This window comes from Notolabrus celidotus, chromosome 23 (genome assembly GCF_009762535.1).
Source record: "Notolabrus celidotus isolate fNotCel1 chromosome 23, fNotCel1.pri, whole genome shotgun sequence".
In the NCBI taxonomy this organism is placed as follows: Eukaryota; Metazoa; Chordata; class Actinopteri; order Labriformes; family Labridae; genus Notolabrus; species Notolabrus celidotus.
This window is the reverse complement of record NC_048294.1, coordinates 22049668-22076281: the sequence shown is the minus strand read 5'-3', so window position 1 is coordinate 22076281 and position 26614 is coordinate 22049668. Positions and strand designations below refer to the sequence as shown.

Genomic DNA, 26614 nt, shown 5'->3' with positions numbered 1-26614 from the left:
GCAGACAATCCACCTGTGGTTTCTGCAGGCAGGGAGGTGTAAAGTAAAGTGTGCAGCTTCCACATGCATCACTACAGACTCTCACAGCCTGTGTTTAATATGTATGTGTATTTATGATCGACATCCCACAGGGTTGGAAGCAGTTCACTATGGCTTCATTACTCTATGCTAATCGCAGCCAACGCCCGTCATTTTTCATTCACCACTGAGCTCATTGGAGCAAAGCCAAGTCCTAACTCCTCCATTACAGCTCAAACGTAGAATGGCTAAGTGCACCAGGCGGGTATCATACTGTATATGTTTATATATTTATATGCACGTTTTAGGCTCTCCAAATTCTGTAAAGGGAGAGTTTCTTTGAAAGGGAGATGTGAGGAGTTTTCTTTGTAGACATTGAGGCTTGCTGGTTTCCTGACAGCGTAGCCAACACAAAGTTTGTCAGTTTGCCCCAGTCTGAATGCAGGGGCAACTGAAGCTGCAGTGGCTGGGTGGATTAACACTTCAAAGAGGAATGACATGCGGTGCTGGTGGGAGTTACTCGTGCTAGAGCTGCACACGACTTCATGATGTACTCTACACTGAAGATTCTAACACATTTGTCCTTTTACACACAGAGGGACGCTTTCTTTCACAAGTGAAATCAGTATGAATGTGACTCACAGTCGAAACTTACATTTTAATATTTGATATTTACAGCACACATATTAATTAAGCAGCTGTGCTGCATTCACTCCCTGTTAGATTTAGATATGATAAATGGCCAGGACAAGAGACTGTATAATAAATGGACGTAGTATCCGTGACGTCACCCATCTGTTCCTGAAGCGCTGTTTTGAAGCCGATTGTTGGTGGCAGCCATATTGGAAATGCTGAGCTCAACCCTCTGCCAGGCTAGTGTGAGGTAAAGAGGGGGGGTTTGAGCGTCCTCGCTAACAGCTACAGTGTTCCCGCCTGTCAGTCAAGTCTTTCATCCTGGGACCCTCAAAATACTACTGCCAAAGACTTGCGACCCCCACTGTGCCTCAGTGTTTTAATGTGGCTTCATTTAGCTGCTCTGTAGAGAATTAGCCTACCTATATGAGAATATCATAGAGGTTTCTTTTTGCCAGATGACTGTCATATAGTCATCTGGCAAAAAAGATGGCATAAAAACTCATCACTTTTTCTATTTTGAAGGTTTTATTTCAAGGTTAGCTTCTGTTTGTTTTTATATATTTTACTATAATAGGTTAAATGTACTATTTTAGATCAATTTATTAATTTATAATGAAATCCGTCCTGCTGCATTAAAGGCCCGGTTTGCTATCATGGCTGGAAATGTCTGATTTCCGAGTTGACCATGACCATGAATGCAGCATGAGCAACACGTGAGTGAGCGGATGAAAAACAAACATTTTGCACGCTGCTAACGTTGTCAGCGTTATTCAATTAAGATGTCTCTTTTAAAGGCCAAAAGAAAAATTGATGCCGAGCATAGAGTGTTTCAAGAGAAGTGGGAGAAAACCTCAAGCGACATTATTTAACTAAACATGCGGAGCAGTTTGCAAAGTTCCAGGGAGATGAGCGGACACAATGAGCTGCACAGCTAATGAACTTTAATAAATCATAGAATAGGTCCAGATTTCAAGCCATACAGAGGGTTTCAACTGCCACCTCCCTCAGAGCAAATGTGGCCCTGCTGTCTGAGAGGAAGCGCTCTCAAGTATCTGGCAGCAAGCATTAGGCAGGAAAAGCCTGAAATGGCTGTAAAATACTTCATGTTGAAAAATCTGTTGTTCCAACAGTTGAACGTTTTTGTATTTTCATTGTTTGTGGAATACTTGTGCCCCCCTTGTGTCAAGGCTGGATGCTCAGCGGCCCACAGGTCATTTGAGTTTGAGACCCCTACTAGGGATGGGTCCAGGGAGTGGCAAGGGGTGACCATTGGACTTTCATTGGCCACTCCAAAATCCCCAACTTTTGTTGTGTTGGAGGCAGGACTTTTCTTATAATAAACTATTTAAGCTGTGATGCAACAGGCGGTTACAAGCTTTCTTTGCAATTAAATTTGGCTCATTCCTTTTCTTAATGCTTTAAATAGCCTAGTGCTTTTGGACAAGCATCTTCTCTTTACATCCTTGAAGATTTAAGCAAAGTTTTTTTTTTTTTTTTCAGATATGTTTATTGATATTTTGTTAAATGCAAACAACACAAAACCAGGACAGCACACAGACAGAGTGACACAACAACAACAACAACAATAATAATAGTAAAGATTATATAACAATTTAAATGATATAGAGAAGTGTATACAAATAAACATGGATAAATAAATAGCAAAATAAAGTGAATAAATAATTAAGTAAATAAATAAATACAAAAAATAAAAACAATTAAAGATAATTAAACAATAGGTCAGTCTGCCACCCTCAGCATCACTTTTGACAATTGCCAAAATAGTTAATCACCTAATCAGAGATCTCAGAGAGGTCCAACTCCTGCAGATACTTAAAGAACGAGTCCCACAAGCCAAGATACTTTTTCCAGTAAAACAATTCCACAGGATTTTAACATCTTGTGGTTATATTGAGGTAACTCTTCAAGGTAGATTTTAAAAATTGAGTTAGAGAGGGTAAATAAATGCTAATCATTCCTGTGTGCAGATAAACAGTGCTTAATGCCACCCCATGTGAAATTCAGGGGCCCCCTTTTGCCGCCCCAGTTACAAAAGCCTGTACACATCCCTGTTCTTAACAATACCAGAACAGCTAGCTGACTAAATACTTCTAAATTTAGCTTTAGCCTTAAGTTGAAGGCTTCCTGCTTCTGAGTTAAAGGCATTTTCCGATTTTACATTTCATCTCTGTCCTTCAGCAATTCCTTTCAAATAAGTCAGTTTTTCTCACTCTATTCACAAAATTGATTTTTTTTTACTTCACTTTATTTTGCTTAGCTTTCTATTTACACTTGGATTTATATTTCAGTATTGCACAGCTTTCTGCTTTTAACTTCAGTTCTCAGTCGTACATTTCCACTATAACTGTCTGTTAGGTATTATTTTCCCTTTGGACATTTATTGTGATGGATGTTCATTTACTGAAAATGCCTGAGCTTTACTTCTTGCATAAAAAATAGTTTTAAGCATAAAGTTATTGTTGTTATCGTCACTAAAAGGGGAGCTTTATGTGATTTTATATAAACTGCAACACAGCAGAGAGATACGGGACAGAGGAAGATTCATGAACAGGATTTACACTCCTTTATTTTTATTATTATCAAACAGAACATGAACGAGAGCTGGATATGACGGATGTTTTCAACTGTTAAAGATGTGTTAGTCTTACCATGTTTCCTCTCCTCTTGCAGCTGGGACAACATACATCTTCGGGCGAGGCGGAGCCCTCATCACATATACCTGGCCACCCAATGACCGGCCGAGCACAAGGGCAGACCGGCTGGCAGTGGGCTTCAGCACGCAGCTGAAGGAGGCCGTTCTGGTCAGGGTAGAGAGCGCCAAAGGACTGGGAGATTACCTGGAGCTGCACATAGTAAGAGACTGTCTTTGATGTACTTATTATGGAAGGGTTGATGGGGGGAGTCTGTCTTTGCTACATTCAGACGGATGATGGGGAAAAAGAGAAGTGGATAGAGTGCTATAATGAATGTTAGATGCAGGAAATAGAGGGTAGGGTATCACAGAAAGCCTGAACAAGGAGACAGGCTCATGTGGGTTATCTTCCTGCTTCATAACAGGAGGTGTTAAATGCTCTCCGGGGAGTTAATGAATTCTCATGAAATGACATTTACATTTTTGGCGTGTGTATGTCAGGGGTCACAGAGATGAATCCGTGTGTGCAGAATCCAGAAAATGACTTATCAGCCAACAGCATTTTTTATCATCCCTGTCAAACAAGTTATTAGCTTCATCTCTGCTTTTATTGCTTTCATATGTTCGGCTTAAAGGTCATTAAAAAGCACCTCTAATGATAGCTTTAAATGGCAATTAAGGGACAGCAGGCGTTTAAAAATGCATTTACACCGCTTCTAATTGTCTTGTTGACCCCTGTGCTTCCTCTACACGGCGTCACATTCATTTTCATTTTAATGGTGGCTTTTCTGTTAACTGCTAGCTACGACCACACCTGCTGACTCTGCTCCTCACAGCCACATCATCAACACTGTACATCAGTAGATCCACAATAACACAGCGTCACTGTTCCAGCAGGTTGAACAGGTGCTGCATTGTTCCTCTCTTAAAGCATCCAGTGATAAGACACTCACAGTTATCTACACTCTCCATCTGCACCACTGTGTTAAATGTGTGTGTAGTTGTGTGTGTGTGTGACCACACCACTCCAACATCCCAGTGACCCCAATTTGTTTGGGCTGACCATGCCTGGAGGCGACAGGAACACGGTTGACCTCGGGTCGCTTCTCATCCACTGCTGCATAAACTGAGAGGGACAGAGCAAAGGATGATGGGAAATAGAGCGGGATAGGTGGTGTGGTGACCAAATGGGTCAAGGCCAATTTGAATGTTCTTAAGGTGGTATATAAATAATGATGTTGGCTGTACAGAAGATGGATGACGTGTAAAAGCAAAGGACTCAGTCGGGGATGAAGGTGACGCAGAGGCAGAGTTCAGCTGCAGCAACTAGAGTCTGATATTTCTGATGCTTTCCAACATTTAAAGAGTTGTTTGGAGAGTCAAATATGAGTGAACCCATGCACCATAGAATATCAGTGTCGTGTGATACATGCATAAGAGCCAAATCTCAGTCCCCCAAAAAACAAAAGCATGTTTCCTCATTCCGCCTCTTTGGTTTCAGTTTGACCCGCCCATGCTTTTAAGGTGCATTTCGACTAAGAGTTCTGGGGTCTTTTAGCCTGCAGAACTACTTTACCCTGAACTAAAAGGTTCCTGTGCCCCCATTGTTGTCTGCGTTTCGACCACGAGCTGACTAGATTGTGCAAATCAGGCCAGTGACATATGGAGGAAGAAAAAAAGTAAATGCACTACACCACCAGACCAGTAGAGGGCAGTAAAACTAAGACGAATGCCATTCATCACAGATGACACCACAGAAGCAGACGGACAGGCAGGTATCATTATGAGCAACACAACAGTTAGCCTGTTAGCATGAAGAGACTCAGCTGGTGCTATATTTCATCACAGATGGATTCACTGAATCAACACGTGAGAGGAGATAAGCGCGAGTAGCAAAGACGTTTCAACACGGCTTTAAAATCCTTTTGAACTCAAAAAGCCGTGGCAGAGATCGACCGGTGTTTTAGTTTAAACAGCGACCCTGTTAACTGGAGACTTTCAGCCAGATGCATCCCTCATTAACGTCTTTAGACTATCATTAAATATCTGATGAGGATATTTTGAAATCTTAATAAAAACTAAACTAGTTTGCATTCCCAGGAACTCCCTCTGTGTTTCAACAGCTGTGTAAACTCCACAAACACTGACACGTTCAGCTGAAGGTCTCCAGTTTACAGGGTCACTTTTAAAACCGTAACACCGGGAGAGACGCATTCACGGTGGGCTGAGAGAAGACTACTGTTACAAGCTGCTAAATCAAGAGAATCACAGCTTCTTCTTTTGAAAAGTACACACACATACAAAAAAGATAGAACAAATAAAAACTAATGAAAGAAAGAGAAATCAAGTGAATCACAGATGTGTGCGATGTTATTGTGGACGGCAGGCGGAATAAAAACACTGTGGTTAATCTACCAATCAGACACGTTCAGCATTGCAGGCCCTGCCCCCCAAAAGTCCCGGGACCTTTGAAAAGTACTACCCCCCAAGCAGGGGCTTTTCAGGGGGGAGATTATCTACCCCTGAACTAAATTTAGACCCTGGGTCCACTGGTCGACACGCACGTAGTTCAGGGGTAAACTTCCTCTGGTCGAAAAATGCCTTTAGATCTCTCTGCATGCTCTGCAGCTAACAGAGGCTAATGGATTTTCCTTGCAGCACACTCTGTGTTTAAAAGTAAATGTTGAAAATTGTAGAGAGGCATCTTTTCCCCGAAAACAACATCCTGACGTCTGATCTTGATTTGATAACCAACCTTACACTGGAGGAACTTGGAGATAGTTTAAGACAGCTGAAAGAGTTGACTGCAGATTATCCTGACATGAGACTACTCCCGGCCTGCAGAGTGAAGAATTGCTATCAAATTTTAAAAGTATTTTCAGCGAGCACTACAAGAAAGTTTAATTGGATTCCTGATGTGAGCTGTTTAAAGATTTCTTGGAAATAAGACTCTCTGCGTGACAAGATGCCACCAGAGGTTGGTGAGACAGTCGGTGGTGATGTGCTTCTCATGTCACATGGACGAACCGTTACCAGATTAGTAACCTAGATTTAACTTTGTGGAGAGTCTCAGTTGAGCCATGGCTCCTCTCTCGTGATAACTCGGCCGTCACTATTTCGTTTGCTCTTCTCTCAGCTGCATCTTCTCCCTCCAACTTCTGTGTCTTTCATTTACTCCTCCATTCCCTCATGTCTGGCACGTTCACTCTCTCTCTCTATCGCTTGCTCTCACACACACACACACACAAACACACACACACACACACACACACACACACACATACACACATACACACATACACACATCAGCGACTCTGATTCACCAGCCCGGCTGCTCTGCTCCCATTGCAATTACATTTCATTTGCTGCCGTTCCTCCCGAGTCGCTCCCCTAAATGACTGTGTTCAGCCCGTGGTGGGTGTTTGGGTCCTCTTAATTATTCCCATCTCTCTTTGAGGGGAGAAGTACAGGCAAATTAGACCTGAGAACCTAGGAGCCCTGGCCCTGTATCATCTCACCTGATGGGGGCCTGGAGGACCCAATCAAACTGCAGAATAGTTCCAGGTTCAAACAGGGACTGTGGCCTTGAGGTGTAATTCCTTGGCTTTGGCCGGTGGTTGGAAATAGCTTCTCTTGTCATTGGCTGTTAGCTTAGTTCAGGGTTTGATGGTTGTTATCCTGACTGACATTTCAAGTGACGATGTACGTTTCCTCATCTCGACTTCTGTGCATTCACCTGACACCTGAACGACATCCACTTGACTTTCTGCCCCCAGATTGAAGATGTGAACTCTGAGTTGCCGGACATGTTACTGACTCCTGTGGCTGCCCCACAGAGGACATAGTGCCTCCTCAGAAGACACAGTTTCTCCCACTCCTCTAATTGTTTACTGTGGGCGAGTCTTCAAACTTTCTGGTTGGCATTTTGGAGTGCTTTGACAACTTATTATTTGGGAAACACCGTGGGGATGACTCATCAGAGCAGCCATGACTGTGCATGTTGTCTTTGCAGTATTACTCATGGGTCTGTAAAGACTTGGGTGTGGAATATCAAACAGTAGTAAAGCAAGAACAGCTGGATTTGCAGTCTGGTCTAAAAGAGAAATTTGTGTTTATCCAGCTGGCTTCATCACTTCTCCTGACTGGTGAGGAGTTCCTCTGTTCTTCAAGAACTCCCCACGAGTCAGGAGGACTAATTACACCACCAAAGTATTTTCCAGAGTTCACATCCGTTTGCCTTTTTCTCACTGTGCACGGATGAACATGTTAGTGCAGAACATATTCTTCTCCCTGAATTAGCCACAGTTTGTGCTGCAGGAAGTCACATCTGTGGGGCGGCTGCAGAGTTTCTTTGAGAACCCTCTGGTGTTCCTGGTGAGATAGGATCCAAGTGTGTCAGTGCACCAGTTCTACCGGCAGTGTAAGCCTATAGCAGCCCAACTAAGAGCTTGTCCAAGCCTGAGCCAGCTCTAACTATAAGCTTTATCAAAAAGTAATACTCCGTCATACGTTTGGTCCCAGATCGGTCCTAAAGATGGCGCCGTGAATGCCGTGTGATGTCATGTGAAACCCATTAATGAATACCTCTTTGTAAACAGTGTTATGGACTAATTTAAAGCTGTAATAAGTACTGAAGGCAGAAATTTAACCATAAAATTCAACTTATGTTATTTTATTCCATTGGAGGGCTTCTGTTGTGTCAGGAGGTCCCCCGGTCCCAGCCCAGACTCTCACAGGACGTCGACTCTGTAAAAGTAAAAATGGTCATTTGGGAGGTCAGGACATCATTTTTACCAATCTTCATGACATTTCCACTGTCAGAGCCTGGGGTGTGAGAATCAGGAATGGAAGAGTGCAGACAGATATGAAGGTGGTCAGATAGCTAAATCTTCCATCTGTGGCTGCTGGAAAAGGTAGATGTCCTTGTGAGACCTTGGAGCCCAGGCTAAAAAGAAATTACATGTCTTTTTTTTTTCTTATGAAAGCAGATTATTTGTAGCCGAGAGCAGTTTGGGGGTTTTCTGCTTTTATCTAGTTGAACTCATTTGTATCATTTAAAAAATAAATCATCTCTATCAAGGCTCAGACTTTCTGATTTAAATGCTGGAGGGAGGCTGAAAGTTCCTGATGTAGTTATTGTTGCAACAGTTTAAGGATTCAAGAACTTACACAATCTGCAAACTATCATGTTGTAGTTGTTGTTTAGGCAGTGCGCTGGTTAGCATGGATGGAGTTATAGGACTCAAACCTGACTTAGCCTTACCTGAGAGGAGTATAATAGTTGTATGTGAGCACCATCAGCTGGACTGGTTTATCGGAATCATATCTGATAAAACTTCTTCCCTCAGTTTTTATGTTTTTTGGCTGATTGTGAAGCTAAATGTTGCTAGCTGCTAAGCTACCTGTTGCATCCAAATGAGGTTTTCCCACGGTAATTTGTGAATCAAGGATTCTCCTCCTCCTCTCCTCATCCATGTTGTCTTTCTGGTCCTCTGAAAACCTCTGACCTGTTGACTCCAGGCCTGGCTCCGCTCATCATGGCGGTTTGTTGTTGTAGTTAAGTGAAACCCGATCTGGTGATAACACAGAGTGTTTTATTCTGAAAATTAACCGGATGTTTTCATTTTGTTTTGGTGCCTGACTTCCTGTCCCGCTCCATCTGCTCTGTTGAGATTGATGCGCGTGCTCAAGCATCCGGCAAAAATAGAAGTCTTGTGTATCTGATCCGGAGGGCTCCGACCTGCCGGATCAGAGATGTAGCCGGAACGCAACGGGACGGATCCAGTGGAAGTTAACACATTGACTGGAATGGAAACCTACCAGAACCGGTGCTTTGACGGATCAGAGACGGATCTGGTGGAATTTGGCCGTAATGAGATAGCCACCATAACAAACTGAGCGTATTCCGCTGCAACTAAAGGTTTGCACAGATTCAAGTGTTGCATCATCTCTTTGTTTCACAAACTGTTATACTAAAGTAAAATGTAGTCTCAGCAACATGTGAAATAAACGACAGCCTTTCATTTCAGTCAAGCTGGAACACCTTTATCGCACTTTTCCATTCAAGTCTCTATTCCTGCTACCTGGCAGAGCTGCCCACACGTAGAGGTAAATAAAGGAACAAACTAAGCGGAGAGATCAGCTCAGAAAATGCCCCCCGTCCAAAAGTGTTAACTGAAAATAAATTCAAGGGAAATAAGTTGTCCAGAGGGACGTCCATAAACTTAAGCTTTCTTCAGCTTTATGACTCATCAGGTATTAATAGAATAACCATCCAGGTCCTTTAATCCAAGCTAAAGTAATATTCCTTCTTTAAGACTGAGCTGAGTCTTTCAAGTAGCTGTTCTCACCGCAGGCAACAAAGGCACCAAAAAACGAAGCGTCAAATTGGGGTTATTTGTTATGCACAGAGAGATGAGTCATTAATGAAGAAAGGAGCAAATATCCGAGCCGTTCTCTTCATGAGCTGCTCGTAAACTTTCCAAATGGCCTGACAGATGGTTGCATAAAGTTGTAACAGTGTGGATGCACCTTTCAAACTAAGACTTGTGCAATCTTTTTTAATATACTTTCCTTTTTTTTTGTTCATGGTGTCTGTTTGTATTTATTGCTGTTCACACAGGCACCGCTCACATTTGACAGTCATTACGTTTACGGCTGGCAAGTTGTCGCACTAACTGCTCTGTGGGAAGTGTCTCATCTGCAGTTATGGGCCGGTGCACAGAGCACAGCGGGCTTCGCCGAGTACCTCCATCACTGGCTGTCCTACCCCGGCTCATAGCTTTAAATAAGGGCCGCCTTTGATTACCTGTGAGGGAGCCATCCTTCACTGCGACTGTCTGAGGGGGAGAAGAGGTGGCTAAAGGGACGATATTTTCTCCTGTTGACCCTCCCCTGCATGTGAGAAATGCTGATTGAGAAGGAAATGGAAGGAGGCAGCACACAAGCTTCTTGTGGTCAGAATCATGTATCTGACTTCTTCAGCGTCCGGATGGTCTCTCTTCCTCTCTTTTTGCTTGTTAGAGGAACATCCCTCTTTTGACTTTTAAATATAAAACCTCTGGCCTTGTTTTTGTGTTTCTTTTTCGATAACCGCAGGCGATCTGCCGGGCTTAGGCCAGTGACTGTTTAATTATGGGTTGAAATATGTGATCTGACGTTTGACGGCGGCCTGGGACAAGATGAGTGGAGAGCAGAACAGGGTGGATGGAGAGCTTTGAGGGTGCGAGCGGGGAGCCAAGAGATACTGGCGTCCGATAAAGGCAGATGGTGGTGTGGATAGGACTGTCAGAGAGGCAGAGGCTTTTATCCTTTACTCCCTGCCTCAACACACACATGCACACACACACACACACACACACAGAGAGGAAGGGAGGCATGTGTGAATTCATGCACACCCTCAGTGGCCCTTTATTCCTAACTAGATGTCAGTCGCTCACAGACTCTCACACGGCTCTCAGGTGCCAGCCAGCTGACCGAGTTACACACTGACAGATTTGCAAGGACACCTTTAAGATCCACATGACAGAGCTACGTAACTAAAGCATGTATTAAACGTGAAAGAAACATGAATTGAAGCTAAATTTAAGACAGAAAGTCAACTTAAGTTCTTGAATCTTCGATGAAAGTCTTTGTTTGTTGAATGCAGCTGTTTCCTCCAGACATTGAAGCCATGAGCAGCAGGACAGCGCCCAAACATGATGCCATATTGATGTCTCATATTGAAGCACTGAGCCTCAAACCAAGCTCGGAGTCGGAACTCACCGCTTTTACAATCGATACTGCAGCTGTAAGGTTCTTTATGACGTGACTTAGGAATGTCTGTTAAAAGATAGCTTCTAAATCCCGCCCTCCTTCTTTTAATGGGTGTCACTTCTCCATCCAGCTCCCCTTCATCTTGTCAAGGGGGTAAAAGCCAAACACGCAGGGAAAGACGGAGGGATGCGGCGAGGAGAACAATTGAAGGAGAAAGAGAAGAAATGCTTTGATGAATGCAGCTGCCTCGCAAAGGGGAGCGTGGGCCGCCATCGGTAATGAGATCGGGTCCTCGTAGGTTTGGCAGGGTCTCTCTCAGCTGGCGGGAGCCTGACAGCCTATCGATTAATCCTTCCCTATCGCATCACTAATTAATTGTGTCTGCGGGTTGGGGGGCGGCGGGGCGTGAGCTGAAAGGGGGGTGAATCTACCTTAGAGGTGTCAGCGTGGGTGACTAACTTTGGATCATCAAAATAAGGAGCGAGACCTTACCACGAATCCTGCTCCGATCATGACCCTCTTCATAAACAACCTTTCATAACTAAGACCCATTCATTGGACTGGTGATGCTCGCACTCAGTGGGCTGTAATTGGTTCCTGGGAGGCCAAATTCCGAACACATCAGTCTCAGGACTCTTTGGATGACCATTTGAAAGCGCTGCCTCCGCTGGAACCTGTTTGGTCATTTGTCTTGATTTTTAGATGCAAGGCAGTTCACAAATCAAAGAAGTAACTCAATACTGCTGAAGTGAGCAGCAAGTTTCACTTCATTATGTGGCTTTGTTAGTTTGTCAGATCTAAATGTAAATGGCCTATTAGAGGGTAATTTATTTAGACGACTGTGCAGCAGCTAAGGGAACAAAAGGGTACATCTATACTGCTGACAAACAAGTGGAGAGTCCTGCTTCACTGCACTGGATTGAAGTACTTCAGGCACATACTGCATAGAAACATTCACGGTGGCTTTGCACGAGCAGCAGCTGTAACTTCCTGTTACACGATCGCAGAGATAACCGTAGACATTCAAAAGAGATCATCATAAACTAGCAAACATGGGTTAGGGTTAACTTAATGCCGGACATGCATAATAACTTTGAAACAGTTGAGCTGAGACAAACCTTAAGTTTTCATGCACACGTGTTAAATCAGCCATTGCAGATTATGCAAATGTGTATTTGCTGCTAAGCCTTAATTTAACAAAACAGACGAGTCATAAGAGCAAAAATCTATCCCATACATTGTGTTTGCACAAAGAAATTAGCTGTCGTGACCATAACTGTTGTTGAACCAGGCTGTAAACATGTCAAAAGGTTTTTTCCTGGGACTTTGCAGCCAGCCTAGTGGACATTTCAGGAACTGCAGTTTTTTGTACATCTACATTTCTAATTCTAATTTAAAACCTTAAATTGCTGAATGGAGCTCAAACTTTCTGAAATCAAACTTGTTGTTTTCTGTTTTTATTTTTAGAGTTGTACTTTGGGGTATTTTGGGGAGTAGAAAGAGGGGGAAGACATGCAGCAAATGTTGGGGCCGAGTTGAACCTGCAATAGCCTCTGGAAATTGGGCTTGCCCTTAGACCATGAGGCCAACAGCACCCCTGTTCTAATTTTTATGCATAACTTTTTATATTTAAGGACAAACTATGATAGATAAAATAAAATCTACCCGACAGCAACACAAAGAAAAATGTGTTTGGTTAGCAACCTTAAAAAATCCCAACCCTTAACCATTCTTCAATGCTAACTCGAATTGATGCTTTATGAATTGAAATCCCAATAATAGCAATGATAAACTTCATTCATGTAGCACAATATAAATAAGTAGAGGAAGGTTTAGCAGATCATTCCATATATCGACAAGGTATGAAAGCAGATAGCCCTGGGTGCAAACAGAAAAGCCATCAGCTGATCTGAGAGGGCGTCCAGCCTCGTCAGAGGTTACAAGATCAATGAAATACCTACAGACCTGATCATGTAGAGCTTTAAAAGTTAGTTATAAAATTAAAAATCAATACAGAGGTGGATCGAAAGCAAATGCATGGAGGCTGAGTGATGTGATCTCTTTCTTGAAGCAGTCATGAGACAAACTGCTGCATATTGTCTTGCTCTTTTCTCCATTACATTGAATTATGTAAACATGAAGCAGCTGCTTTCGACCCCACTTTGTTCAATTTGTTTTGTCAAGGAATATATAATCCTGCCCACCTTAACCAGCTCTGTCACAACAGCTGTTTTGAACAGTAGATAGAAAGCCCAATGCATGATGGGAGACAATAATTCAAAGCTCTCACAGACTCCCTATAAGAGAACGAGCTGATTTACTCATGAAGGAGATGCACTCGGAAAGTGATGGATGGAATTACATTGTGTTGCAGATCTTAACATTTGAGGACATCAGTTTGGTTTGCTCCACTTTAGTGTAATGTAATCCTTCCAGTGTGTGGACTCACTTAGACTCCATCTGCAGATGCTTTCGTCTAAAGGGAAATACAAAACCAAAAATCAACATTTAAAGACTGAATCTAGAGAAATATAAGCTAAAGGGTGATGTAGGGACACTCAAGTAGTCCACATATTTATATAAACTGCGATTGTTTCAGACGGCCAGATTGTTATCAGTGAAAAGAAAGTGTATAACCACAAACACACGTGTAATACTGCAGAGAAATGATGATCGGTTTATAACAGCAATCATTCTGTTAACAAGGAGCCCTCTACTATCTTTACTGCCTGTGGCTGCCTGTACTTGTAGCTCAGACTGGCTACAGTATGTATCCTGTGAGAGCAAAGTGGTGGATGGGCCGGATCAATAAGCTATTAGGGTCTAGGAGAGAAGGCCTGTCAGTACGGTTTCAGCCCGGTCTCTAATGATCACCTGGGAAAGCAAACCCGACCTGTTTCTATTCTCTCTTGTCGTTGTCTACCATTTTCTGCCCACCATTTCCCCGCGTGCCCAGGATGTTCTGATTCACTATTTGTAGCTGTACTTCTAAAAGTAATGGACTAAAATTGGTAAATCACCTTTCTAATAAAAATTGGACCCTTCTGTGGTGGTGTTAGACCCTGAGAGCGACTGTTGTAGCCGCTTGGCATGTGAGAAGTCAGGTGACGTAGAAGGACACACGATGCATGGTCTTTTAATCTGGTGGGGCGGCTGTTGGAGAGTCGGTTGTCTCTCAATCAGACGGTCAGAGTTTCGATCCTAGGTCTCGCTGTCCACTTGCTGATGTAACAAGCCACTTGACCCCAAACTGCCCCTGGTGCTGTGCCATCAGTGTGTGAATGGAATATGTCAAAACTGATGCACTCTACATAGCAGCCTCTGCAATCAGTGTATGATTGTGGTGCGAATGGGTGAACATGACATGTGACACTAGAGAAAGTGATAGATAAACACCATTTACCATTTAATCTTAGAGATTAAGATTTCCAAGATTTAAAGGTTTATGACATCACTTCATGAATCAGACAGAAACCTGAAGAAAAAAGAAAATGTGTAGAAAGAGGTTCTCAACAACCAATCAATCAATCAAACTCTATTGATATGTCAAGTTAAAGCATCAAAGTAACAATAAGAGTATACAATAGAATACATAAAAAAAAGGGTAGGGATGAAAATTGAAGATTAATTAAGGCACTAAAAATATCCCTAAAACTGAGTAGACCAATAATAACAATTTAAAACAATTAAATGAATAAAGCAACATTAAAATGAACATAAAACATTAAAGTAATACAATTATGAAACCCCACATAAAAGCCAGACTGAGATTTGTTTTTAGTTCACGTATAACAGCCCCACTATTCTGCAGAAGAGAGCAGGGGGAATGGGGGGGTTGATGGAAAAAGGAGGGAAAGGCAGAAAGATATTAAGAGCATGCAAGGAACTGTAGAGCCAAAGAAGAAGAGTGCATTCATCCAGTGTACTCTGTCTTTAATTTAGAGCCCCGGGGAGAGGAGCACTGAGGTCCTCTCCAAATGTCGCCACTGCACATCCAGCCTTTAGCTTCCTGTGGATTCACTTTCGCTGAGCCTCGCGGCACTCGCTGCAATAAGCACCGAGCAAACACAGACAGGACAACCCATTTATTTAACACAACTCTAAATTCATCCCAACATTACTCATTATAAATTATGCCTTCATTTGCATTCTGATTCGTCTACTCCTACCCTCGCTGCTGCGGCGGCGGCAGCTATTAAAGATTCTCTGTGACTAATACACTCATTTTCTGTTTGAACGCACAGGTGTCTGCACTGTTCTCAATGCTCTCATTAAAACTATTCTGCTCCTTGGTTAACTTGTAATGCTGACACACGCAGGAATTTTGGAGTCACCCTTAAACAAAAAACACTTTCCTGCAGAGCTTGCATGCGAACTCAGATGTGTCATTTTAATCCTTTCCTCTTCTGTCGGTGTTTTAATGTAAACTGAGAGCTGTCACTTAAAGCTACCTGTTAGCATTTCTTCGTACACTTTCTGGACTTTGGCTGACCCTTATGTCCTCTCCCGTCTTTGATTCCACACCACATCCATAATTCATCCTTGCCCTTTTTGTGAAAGTTTAGCCATCGACTTCCTGTACTCTTTTAATAAAGCTTATGTCTTCTATTGATTGTAAAACCGCTCCGAGTCCATGCCCCCCATTCATATATCAATCGACCACCAAATGAGCATCCTGCATCACTTCTGGCCCCGTCTCCTGAAACAAGAAGAATCTAAATCTTGTTGCCCAAACACCAAGAGCGTCGCTCCAAGGAAAATCAACACTGTTCAACTTTTCCGTGCTGACTCTGTAGAAACGGTTTGAACTCTTCCAAACCCAAACATAAAGAGGTGCTCAGCTTAAACCCAGAACTCCCTTCTGAGTTTGTTCTCACTTTAATCTCAATGCACTTGTTGACTACCTTGGAGAGAACGATTCTACCTTGAACAAGAAAACACTGAGAGCAGAGAGGGTGGAATGAAACGTAATATAAAAAACACACAGTGAGGAAAAGGAAAAGAGCAAGAGAGAGGAAGATGGACTACGAGAAAATGTCTTTTAGGCTGAGAGAGGAAAAAAAGATGTTTATATGTGCTCATCCATGCAGAGCACACATGTCAATGTTCCCCAGCCCTCGGTGATGTACTCAAGAAAGCAATGATGAATGCATCCTCTCTCAGTCACCACTCTTAACTTTGGGAGTCCATCAACTATTCTGCTTTTGGCAGACCACTTCATTATTCAGTGCTTTTGTTGTTCTGAAAATGAATGCTATTAAGAATGAATGTGCAGAGCCGTCAGCATAAATTTGGTCAGAGCCGAGAGTGAAGATCTTAAAAAGTGGCCAGTGTGGAGCAAAGATAAGACGAACACGTTTTTTTTAAAACTGTAATTTCCTTTGAGGAATAAAAGAGCTCTTAATAGAAGCCACAGCTGGCGTTCAGCAGCCGCTTAAACTCACAAAAGGAAGAGAAGTAGCTGATCTGTGAGGACGGGAACATGACAGCCACTGTACCATGATGTGTTTTCATTACAGACTTCATCCAGACTTGGTTTTACCTTCAGGTTAGTGGAGCTGATGCTCTTAAGCCTGTGTGCAACAGTGCTGTCTCATGCATTGTGTGGGTGTGTGTGTGGTAGATGAGACGTGTCCATAGGCAAGGCACTAGTTGTAGTTTGAGGCTTTGGTCTTCTGCCAAGTAATTTCTTTTGCTTGAGAGGAAAAAAAGGACGTTGACGAGACTTATTGAGTTATTTCTTAATACACAAATATTGTGTTGGATGGGAGCAGTCCAATCAATCCAAATCCCAACAAGTGTTATCTGAAGACTCTTTCCAAACAGAGCCGGTCTAGACCGTACTCTATGTTCTATTATTAACAAGGACCAAACATCAAGACAGGATAAGATCCAGTTGCATCTTACAGACAGGACTCAGTCTGATCTCATCTTAATCCACCATGAGCAGAGCACTTTACAGCATTTAGCAAGTTACAGTGTCAAGGACAAACTTCCTTTAACAGGCAGAAACCTCCAGCAGGACCAGACTCATGTTAGACACACATCTGCTGAGACCGTGTTGGAGAGAGGGATAGAGGGAGATGAAATGAGAGAGGTGATAGTGGTGAGACGTACAGTAGAAGTTGTAGCAGCTGGAGTCTGGCACGTCCACAGCAGCAGGCCATCTACGCCAGAGATCCAGAGGAACCTACGAGACAAGGGAGCTCAGGGACTTCAGAAAGGTCTATGGTTAGTAACTTTAATTAGACAGGAAGAGTCTCAAGAATTTGGTCTCAAGATCCAAGTCACAAAGTACATTGGCCAAATAAGATTGAAGTGCAAACAGGCCCATGAAGTCCTGCAGCTCGGTGCAGTTTGCTTGTATTGTGCATCTAACTGTGTAGATGAACCATTAGCATGTCTACTCTCTGCAGAGCTGTGCTGCCATCCACACAGAGCTCACATCCGTCCACATCCAGATGATGAGCTGAATTTGGAGGGAGCACTTCTTACCAGCAGTGTGAATTTGATTCAGGACTGAAGTGAGACGTTACGATTCTGTGTAGCTGTTAGTGTTGGTGTTTGTGAAAACGAAGCTTTTCGCCTCATTTGCACAGAAAAGGGCCAATTCTCTCCAAATGAACACATAACGGCTCATTTAAATTCACTCAAACAGCACCAGCATCGAGTATGATGACGGGTTGATTAAGATTCTGTGACCAACTGGTTTATAGTTGTTTGCATGAACATGAACTGTTGCAGCGCCACCTTGAGGTCAATGTGAGTATGGTTTAGAGAGAAAGTAGCGAGATGTTAAGACCCCTTAATATGAGCTGGAAAATCTGATACACTAGACCTGATGTTGAGTCACACAGAAGTGTGCTAAGAGATAAACCAATATGTTAATAGGTTGATTATTCTGGTGTTGTTGTTGCTTATAGAATAATGTCCCAAACTAAAGAAAAAGACATAACAGAAATGGTACTCCAAGAGCGAGGAATGAAAATGTCCTTTCTTTCCTCACACTGAGCCCATCAACCCCTTCTCTCTTTTCAATTTCTTTTCCTTTATGGGTCGAGGAGTAGTTTCACCAGTAATTCATCCCTGCAGATATGAGCGACTGGGGTTTTAGCTCAGTGAGCACTGAGAGAAGTCGACTGTCCTGCCTTCCTCTCTCTTTTTCCCAGAGAGATGAAATCCTGTTGTCAGACCGGCGATAACCGATGCATGATGGCCCCCGAGGTCTGTGCAAACCTGTCGCAGAGGCCTTCCTTTGGATGTTCACTCCTGAATCTTTCATGCGCTATCATCCGGCCGATAAGGTGCAAATAGGATTCGTTTGCTGCAGCTGCTGTATTGCTTTGGTGAATCTGCTGTAAAGACTTTTTTTAAGCAGGCTTTGAAGGGAAGAGGTGATGGAGTTGGAGAAAGATGTGCGTGGAGGGAGGGGAAATGAGAAAGAGGGCTGCACACATACAAATATGTGGTTTTCTTGCTAGAACATTATAGTCCCTCTGTTAATCTCTTTTCTTTGATTCTATTCCAGGAAAGTGTATTCTCACATTTTATAAAAACATTCAGCTTTTCAGTATCGCAGAATTAAGATATCAGTTATTGTGACATAAATACTCAAATTTTGAAGCAGCTAAATTGTTTCAATTCAATGACAGCCTGTCAGTTTGCGAGACAGCGCATATTCATCGATCGCATCCTCTTTTGTGTCAGAAATGGCTCTGAATTTGATCAGAGATGGAGGGAGGATAAGTGGGGAAAAGAAATGTGGCATTGCTCTCACTCACTTTGATTCAATATGGCTGCAGTTTAGTGTCTTACACTTCCTCCTAGGATGGGATCAGTTTGAGGAGAAAATGTACAAGAATTGAAAACACAAAAAGGCATTTTTTTCCCTGTATTTTCAGCTCTTTACAACATGTACTAGTTATATTTTAAGAAAGGTTTGGAATTCAGTTGCCAAAAACATTTAAAAAACAGCCTCTGTGGAGGATCTGCAGCCACTGAGTTTATAACTTCCTTATCCATGCAATGAGATGAGTGGGTGGGGTTGCTATAATAATAGAATATCTTCTGAGGGGCGAGGGGCAGACAGATGCAGAGGTAGAAAAACACCATAAAAAAACCCGGCAAGTGCACCAGAAGAGCTTGTGCAGTACAAATGGTTTTTGTTACTAACTGTAAATATTAGCACAAAGTGGCAACACCTGCCGTTGTTTACATGTTCTTGACCACACGGACTGTTGGTGAAGAACCTTTAATGACAATCAGTGGTGAAGCAAACCCAGCTTTGCACAAGCAAATCAGAATCAGAATCAAAACTACTTAATTTGTCCCAGGGGGCAATTCAGTCATTAAAGTTGCTCCGATACACAATAAGTAAGAATATCAAATAATATTAATAGAAGAAAGTAGTTAATAAGATATAAATACAAATACAATGAAAATAATGACAATAAAAGTATGTACAGAAGACAAAATAATCTATGTAGAAAATAAACACATGGTTGAAGTCCCTGGAGATTAGGAAGAGGGCACTCTGGTGGTCTGTCTGGAGTCTGACTATGGCAGCGTTGAGAATGTTGGGCGCCGTAGTCTGGTTGGCAGAGGGGGGATGTAAATAGCTACCAGTATGACATGTGAGATCTCCCTGTGCAGATAATATGGTCGGAGGCCCACAGCGCTCTCACTGCTATCCCAGTCTGCCCGGACAGTCTGGAAGCCGTCAATGGAGACGTTGTGGTCGGGAATATCCTGATGCAGCCACATTTCCGTGAAGCACAACATCCTACATTCCTGAAACTCCATCTGACTCCTGGCTAGTCCTGTTAGCTCGTCCATCTTATTATCCAGAGATCTCACGTTGCCCATGATGAGAGAGGAGAGACACGGCTTCTATCTCCTCTCCATAAACCTCCAAAAATAGCACATGCTGTCATTAAAGGTAGAAATCAACCACTGTTTTCTTTGGTCCTCCAGTGATTGGACAAATTATAGACATATGTGTTTGTTATTTCAACCCACAACAGAACAGTTGGTGTGTCTGGCTTTAACCTTTGACATCTTGACTGTGTGCAAAACCCCAATCGCATAAGAGGAAGCAGTAGTTAGGTGAATAGAAGGAGTGGGAGTGGTTTTGCATGCATGCCTGTGCAAATCACTCCTGTTGTGATGTCACCACAGGAGCCGATTCAAATCACTCCTGTTGTGATGTCACCACAGGAGCCGATTCAAATCACCTCGTAGAAGCTGTGTTCTCAGTAGGTGGGCTGCACAAATCTGAAACAAAACGTATAAAACCCAGAGTCAGACTGAGGATACCCAGAGGAGGGAAGAATCAAGACAAATCTGTGGTGCAGTGATTCTCTCAACTGCACTCTCACATGCTTTATATTTAGGGGAAGCAAAACCACAAGGGAGGAACCTCTAATAAGTGATTGAAAGATTGGTGCCAGCATATTAGTCCTGCACAATTTAGGAGAAGGAAGTTCATCATTCATTCATTGGCTGCTGCTTCTGGGAATTGAGTGTGCCTCCATTTCTCAGGTTGTTCCGCTGGGTTCGGGACAATCAGACGTAAGAATCAGCAACAGCTCCCAGTCATTCAGATTGTGTACACCCGCTTTCCTATTTTTACCCTCCTATAGGAATGCTTCAGTGCAAATTAAAAGCCACTCTGCTGGATAAAAAGGAACACCATCGTAATTTTCTGGCAAAAGACAAAGAGAAGCATCTCCCCCAAGTAGCTTAAATTTCATCCGGCAACCAGAAGCCGCCAAACACGGACATCATTAAAGTGTTTGAAGCTCCTTTTTAAATTTTTTATTTGGCACAGAAAATTGATAGCTGCTGTGAGCGTGTTTTTCTTGTTTGTTCCCTCATTTCATAGCTCCCTGTCTTTCTAAGTCCTTTATTCTATCTGTTTTTTCCCTCTCTTCCACTCCCTCTTTGCTGAGTCAGTGCTTGTACTTACACAGAGCCAAGCTTCGGAATGATATGCTGAATAAGTACCCTTATATCTGTAGCTGATGTAGCAAAAGGACTGAGGGAGAGTTGGTGCAAGTAAGGAAGGCAGAAGTCTCCACTTTGACTCTAATGAGGGTAGGAAAGTGTTTTTATAGAGTGCCCAAAAAAGGAAATGTGCTGACATTATTCCAGCAAAAAGCTCTGATGTGAGACGTTTAGAGACGTGGGCAGATTAGCAAAATGTATCCACAGCAGCAGCAGAGAATTTGACATTTCTACCATATCTGTAAAGTTAAGGAGGATACTTGTCAGTGGCAGAGACTCATTTAGGTTGCACAAGAAGCCCATTTTAAACTTGGGCGCAGTCCCAGTCCCCCCCTCCTTGTTCCTACCTCTTCATTTTAGACGCTGCCACTTGGATGTCTAGTTCATTCCAGAGATCCGGGGTTGGTGGTCATTAAACCCTTGAAATGGTCTTTCTAATTGAGTGTTTTTAAGTGCAAACTCTAAGTGCTGGTGGAGGACCATTCCCAGAATACTTTGGGACTTGAGGCAGTTTAACCTGGAACATTGTTCTCTGTCCTCTGTTTAGTTCTTTCTCCCGACAGAACCAGCCTTGGGAAGCTTGACACTCGGCACAAAGATCCACTGTTGGGGCTTCTTTTTTATTTTCTGTACAGGATCTCAAACAAGTTCAATCCTTTTTAAAAGAGGAATGTTTACGGTGAACAGAAGATATAGCTACCTGTTCATATATTTTCATCTCTTTCCAAAACCATACAATTCTTAATCCCCAATTCCTGCTGACATTGCTGGTCGAGTCGGTCATCTCTCAATCTGAAGTTTGGCAGTTTCATACCAGCTCCTGTAGTCTACATGCCAAAGTAAACCTGAGCAGGACACTGAACCCACTGAACTGGCGGTGTGAATGTGTATAGATGGGATTAGCTAACACTAATGGGCTCTTAACACAGTGTCAGAGTATGAACATGGCACGAACGAGTAAATGTAACATAGTGTAAAAGTGCACTGAGTGGTCATAAGATGAGAGAAAGCATTACATTAGTAAAGTCCATTTACCTTCCATCCAACCTGATTTTTTTATGTTATGTGAGGTGGTTGCAAAGGAATAAGTAACAAGATTATGATGCCATGAGAAATTTGACAGACGTAGGAGGGCACGGTTATTTCCATGACGCAGGCATGGTTGTGTCCAAGTCTGAGTTGAGTCCAAGTCCCCAATAAAGTCTTGAACATTGCAATTACTCGGAACATCTTTATATGCATTGGCTTTAAAATATTTGAAAGTAAAATGCATGAATGTTGCATTCTTTAGTCATCATGGAAGGAACACACAAACTCTTGTGCCAGTGCCGGGCCTGAGTCCTCCTTTCCATCTTCCAATTTCAACCACAGTGAAAGCTCAAATCTGAGTTCTAGTCCAAGCAAGCTGCAACCTCTGGTCTCAAAATATGAAGCCAATGCGGAAGTGTTATAAACTGCAGTTCATCGAGCGTCCACTAGAAGCTGGCTGCAGAAACACCGGAAACCACATACACACCAATTGAAAAAAGACGATCTTTACAGCAGAAATAAACATGTTTACAGCCTGGTACAAAAAATGGAATAGCAAATTTCTCTATTGACACACGGAATGGGGGAGAATTTTTTTGCAACACTACAGTTCAGAAGATATTAAGATTACGAGTTTTGCCCAAATAAGGACATGACCGACTTGACTGACAGGCAGGAACACTGTAGCTGTCAGCGAGGTGTCTAAAGGCCCGCCTCTTTACCACACACTAACTGGACAGCAGTTGTGTTGTGTTCAGCTTTCCTAATATGGCTCCCACCGATGATTGGCTTCAAAACAGCGCTTCAGAAACAGATGAGTGACAACACGGATACTACATCCATTAATTACACAGTCTATGAGTCCGAGTTATCAGTGCTCAAGTCCTGAAAATCAGACATCGAGCCAGACTCTGGTCCAAGCCCTGGACTCTAGTATTAACACGCTGGTTGCAGCTCTAAGTATTTGAACATGCCATAAGAAGTGGTGTCTTGGTGTCCCGATCAAGATTTCAACACCTCAGGATGTCATCCTGGACACTTTGGAGACTCGGCTCAAACCCACTCAGCTGAGACTGGGGCAGTAGCCGCCAAGCTGTTCCTATCTTCTGCAAAGAGCCGGGCCAACAGGAGGAAAAAGGCTTCCTCGTTGGACGTCTTCCCAGAGTAATTAGCTGAACCCACATGCCTGTTTGATTAATACACAGATGAAAATTAGCTCCTCGCAGCCTCTCTGCCGAGCACAGGCCTCCTCCACGGTGACCAGTTTGGGTATCAGTGTTTTTTTGAGTCATCTTCAGGGCATGTGTGGGGTGTGGGGTGTAACATTCAGAAAAGCTTGTTAGATTTGTACGATTCACATCACTGCTACTGAAGCATGATAAATAGCCGCAGAGGCAGACCACAGTCATCTGTGTTGACAAATGAAGCTTCCCCCCCGTCTTGCTTACCCCACCTGCTCGCTGGTTTACATCGCCACGAAATCTCCACTCAGTCAAGCGGGGCGCAATCCATACGCATGTGACAGATAGGGCATAGTTATCAAAGCTGGCAGTCCCAATAATTAGAAAAAGGCAATAGTGGAGGCAGAGCATACCATTTCCCTGATGGATTAACAGCAATCGCCAACAGCGGCGTTCCAGAGCTGTTTACACTGGCAGTCATAAGGCAGATGTATTGAGCATCAGTAATGCCTTCCACTGGATTCACTTGATCAAAAGCAATCGCGAGCTAATCAACAGATGTAATGGCGTACAGCGGTTCGCTTCCAAAAGCAGCAGATGTATTATCATCAGGGAGAAAATAAGATGCATAAACAACGAGCACTTCCAGGCCAGTCGGACTCAGTAAGTATTCACACACGCGCACACACACGCAGAAGCAGACACGAATACTACAACCCACCTGGGAGGGATGATTCCAGCGCTGACTGCGATGCCAGAGAAGACGAGGACACCCAGGAGCTATTCTGAGGGCCCCCACCTGCTGTCTTAACATGGCCCAGATCAGTGAGCCCTCTGTGGGTCAGATGTCCGTGGGTGGCGCCTCCCCCCCTGCTAGGTTTGCAGCTGTGTGTGAGGGATCCTGCTGCACTCTGTCTGGCCTTTATGAGCTGGTGATAAGCACTAGCAGGCCTCTGTCATATAAAATGGAGAACACTTAGTGATGACATGACCTTCAACAGAGTTACATTACCGTTGACAGAGGTAATCCAGGGGCTGGAGAGTTTGGAGGGAAATTTGCAGCACACAGATCACCACATACAGACAAAAACATGCATAAATACACATGCTTCATAAATCTCTCCATGCTGGAGGCTGTCACGGCAGGGTATTGATGCCACGCCTGCTACGACAATTAGCTGCACATCTGGCTCGGTGATCGAGAGAGTCAGCCAGACAGCTGGTATAGCAACACCGGTGTTTAATGTGCAAATCTGGCCGGGTGGGTGCAGTCTGTGAGGGGGAGTCAGAGGTGGCTCAAAGTTAGCCACTGAATCAGCTGTTAAATGAAACGTGTGGCAAGTAGCTCGAACAAACAACTCTAATACCTGATGCTAATAGAGGAGTGCTGACGCTTTTCTCATGCAGTGTGCAATACTCGGCTGTACAGCAGGGACGTCAACTCAAACGTATGTGCACAGAGTGATGAGAGAGCAATACACAGATGGGAACTGCAGAGAAAGTTTAATGCAGTTTCCAAAGCTAACAGATTGGGACTGTGGGAGATGACGATCACAAAGAGCTGTAAATAGTCATTTCAGTCATTATCAAAAGATGCATTCTTTGAAAGTCTGCATTTACACTATATCCTGCATGAAGGCAAAGGCAGTGTTGTTGTAGCTCCAGGACTCAGATTCAAGTCTTGTGACTCAGATTTGGACTCAACTCACGCATTGACTGCGTTCGAACTTGGAGAATTGGTCAAAGTAGTTTTTTTGTCTGTTTTTTAGCATAAAGTTTTAACATGTAGTCATTTAAGAGCAAGGGCTGGTACATGTGTTTACCTGAATGCCAGTTCATGCTGCGGAGCGCCCTGTGTGAACATGAGCACTAACTAGAATGGGAACATATTGGCTGCAACGTGTGCGGCACAGCCATAACACGAAGCTGCCGTAACGCAATGCTGTGCATCATGTGTAAATTGGGGGTCAGACAAAAAAGAGAGATGCTAAAAGTTACTTTTCTGTTAGGTAGTGGCCTTGAGCTTATTATGCTCATCCCTTCCGAATGACCCTCCAGCGCATCGTGAGAACAGGTGAGAAGATTGTTGGTGCCTCTCTCGCCTCCCTCCATGACACTTACTCTTCCTGCCTCACCCAAAAAGCCCTGCTCAAAGCAGGAAACCCCTCCCACCCATCACACAGCCTCTTCAGCCTGTTGCCATCAGGAAGGAGATTACACAGTCTCCGGTCCAGAACCAGCAGACTGAGGGACAGTATTATCCACCAGGCAGTCAGGATGCTAAACTCTCTCCCCGTTTTGCCCCCTCTTCCCATAGTGCCCCCTTCACAGACTTAACCCGGTCACTGACAACCCCCCCCCCAATTCAACACTGAGGGTCTGAGAGAGAAACGCAATATCAAATCCTCAGTATGTCTAGTGCATACTGCAATTTATTTGACAATAAAGAAAGCTTTGAACTTTGAACTTATGAGTGATGCCATTGTAGCAGATTCAATGAGTGTGGCCCGCAGTGTGCATTTAGGCATAACCCACAGCGATGTAACTTAATTGATCATTTTATTCTCCAGACATGCCGACGGGCTCAGTGAGAATCAAATGTTGATAAATGAAATTAGTTTTCTTAAAGGTCCAACACAGTCAGTTCACGTTTTTGCAGGAAATATTTCCGAGGGAAACAGCAGTTCTCCTTACAAAATGTCAGGTACTGAGGACTCTGATTCTTTTCTGGTGACTCGGACCTCTTGGAACTAAGAGACAGTTTTGGAAAGGACTGCAAGTTTGAGGCACTTCTGCTTTGACTCCACCTTTTGAATCAACAGCCATCATCCCCCTCTTGGGTCCACTCAACGCTTGAAAACTCCTCATGTTAGCCAGACTTTGAGTGTTGTCGCCCCTCAGTCCCCTCAGCTCCATTATATGAAATTACAGAGACAGAAAACAAATCAACACTAACTTGGCTCCGGTGAACACTGAAGAGAGAAAATGTGAATCTGAGAGGAGGTGATCACCTCCCCATCCAGCATTACCGAGCCCAGACTCTTAATTATCCCCTGCGATGATGAGAATGAAACAGAAATAGTAAAGATGGAAGCAAAGCCGTGGCAGCTGATGGGTCATTTAACCAAGCATTTATAAAATGAGGATCCTCTCTCTGGGTTTGCAGCATTATTAGATAGTTAAAGGCTCGGCTGGAGAGATAAAGAGAGGTAAACCTATTCAGTGGGGAGGTATTCTGACGGGTGTGGTCAAAGACACACACAAACACCCCTCCTGGAGCTCACACATCCTCTCCAATTAAGTATTCTAACACGCCATTAGTGTGACAGATGGTGAG

At 43.4% G+C, this 26614-nt stretch overlaps 1 protein-coding gene across 1 annotated transcript in view; it reads left to right on the top strand.

Moving 5' to 3' along the window:
• nrxn2b (neurexin 2b) overlaps positions 1-26614 on the top strand; it is a 1139450-nt gene that overhangs the window by 980790 nt on the left and 132046 nt on the right. Inside the window, exon 18 of the mRNA XM_034676291.1 lies at positions 3346-3527. Within this exon, the coding sequence (XP_034532182.1) occupies positions 3346-3527 (182 nt within the window). The remainder of the gene's footprint in view (positions 1-3345; positions 3528-26614) is intronic.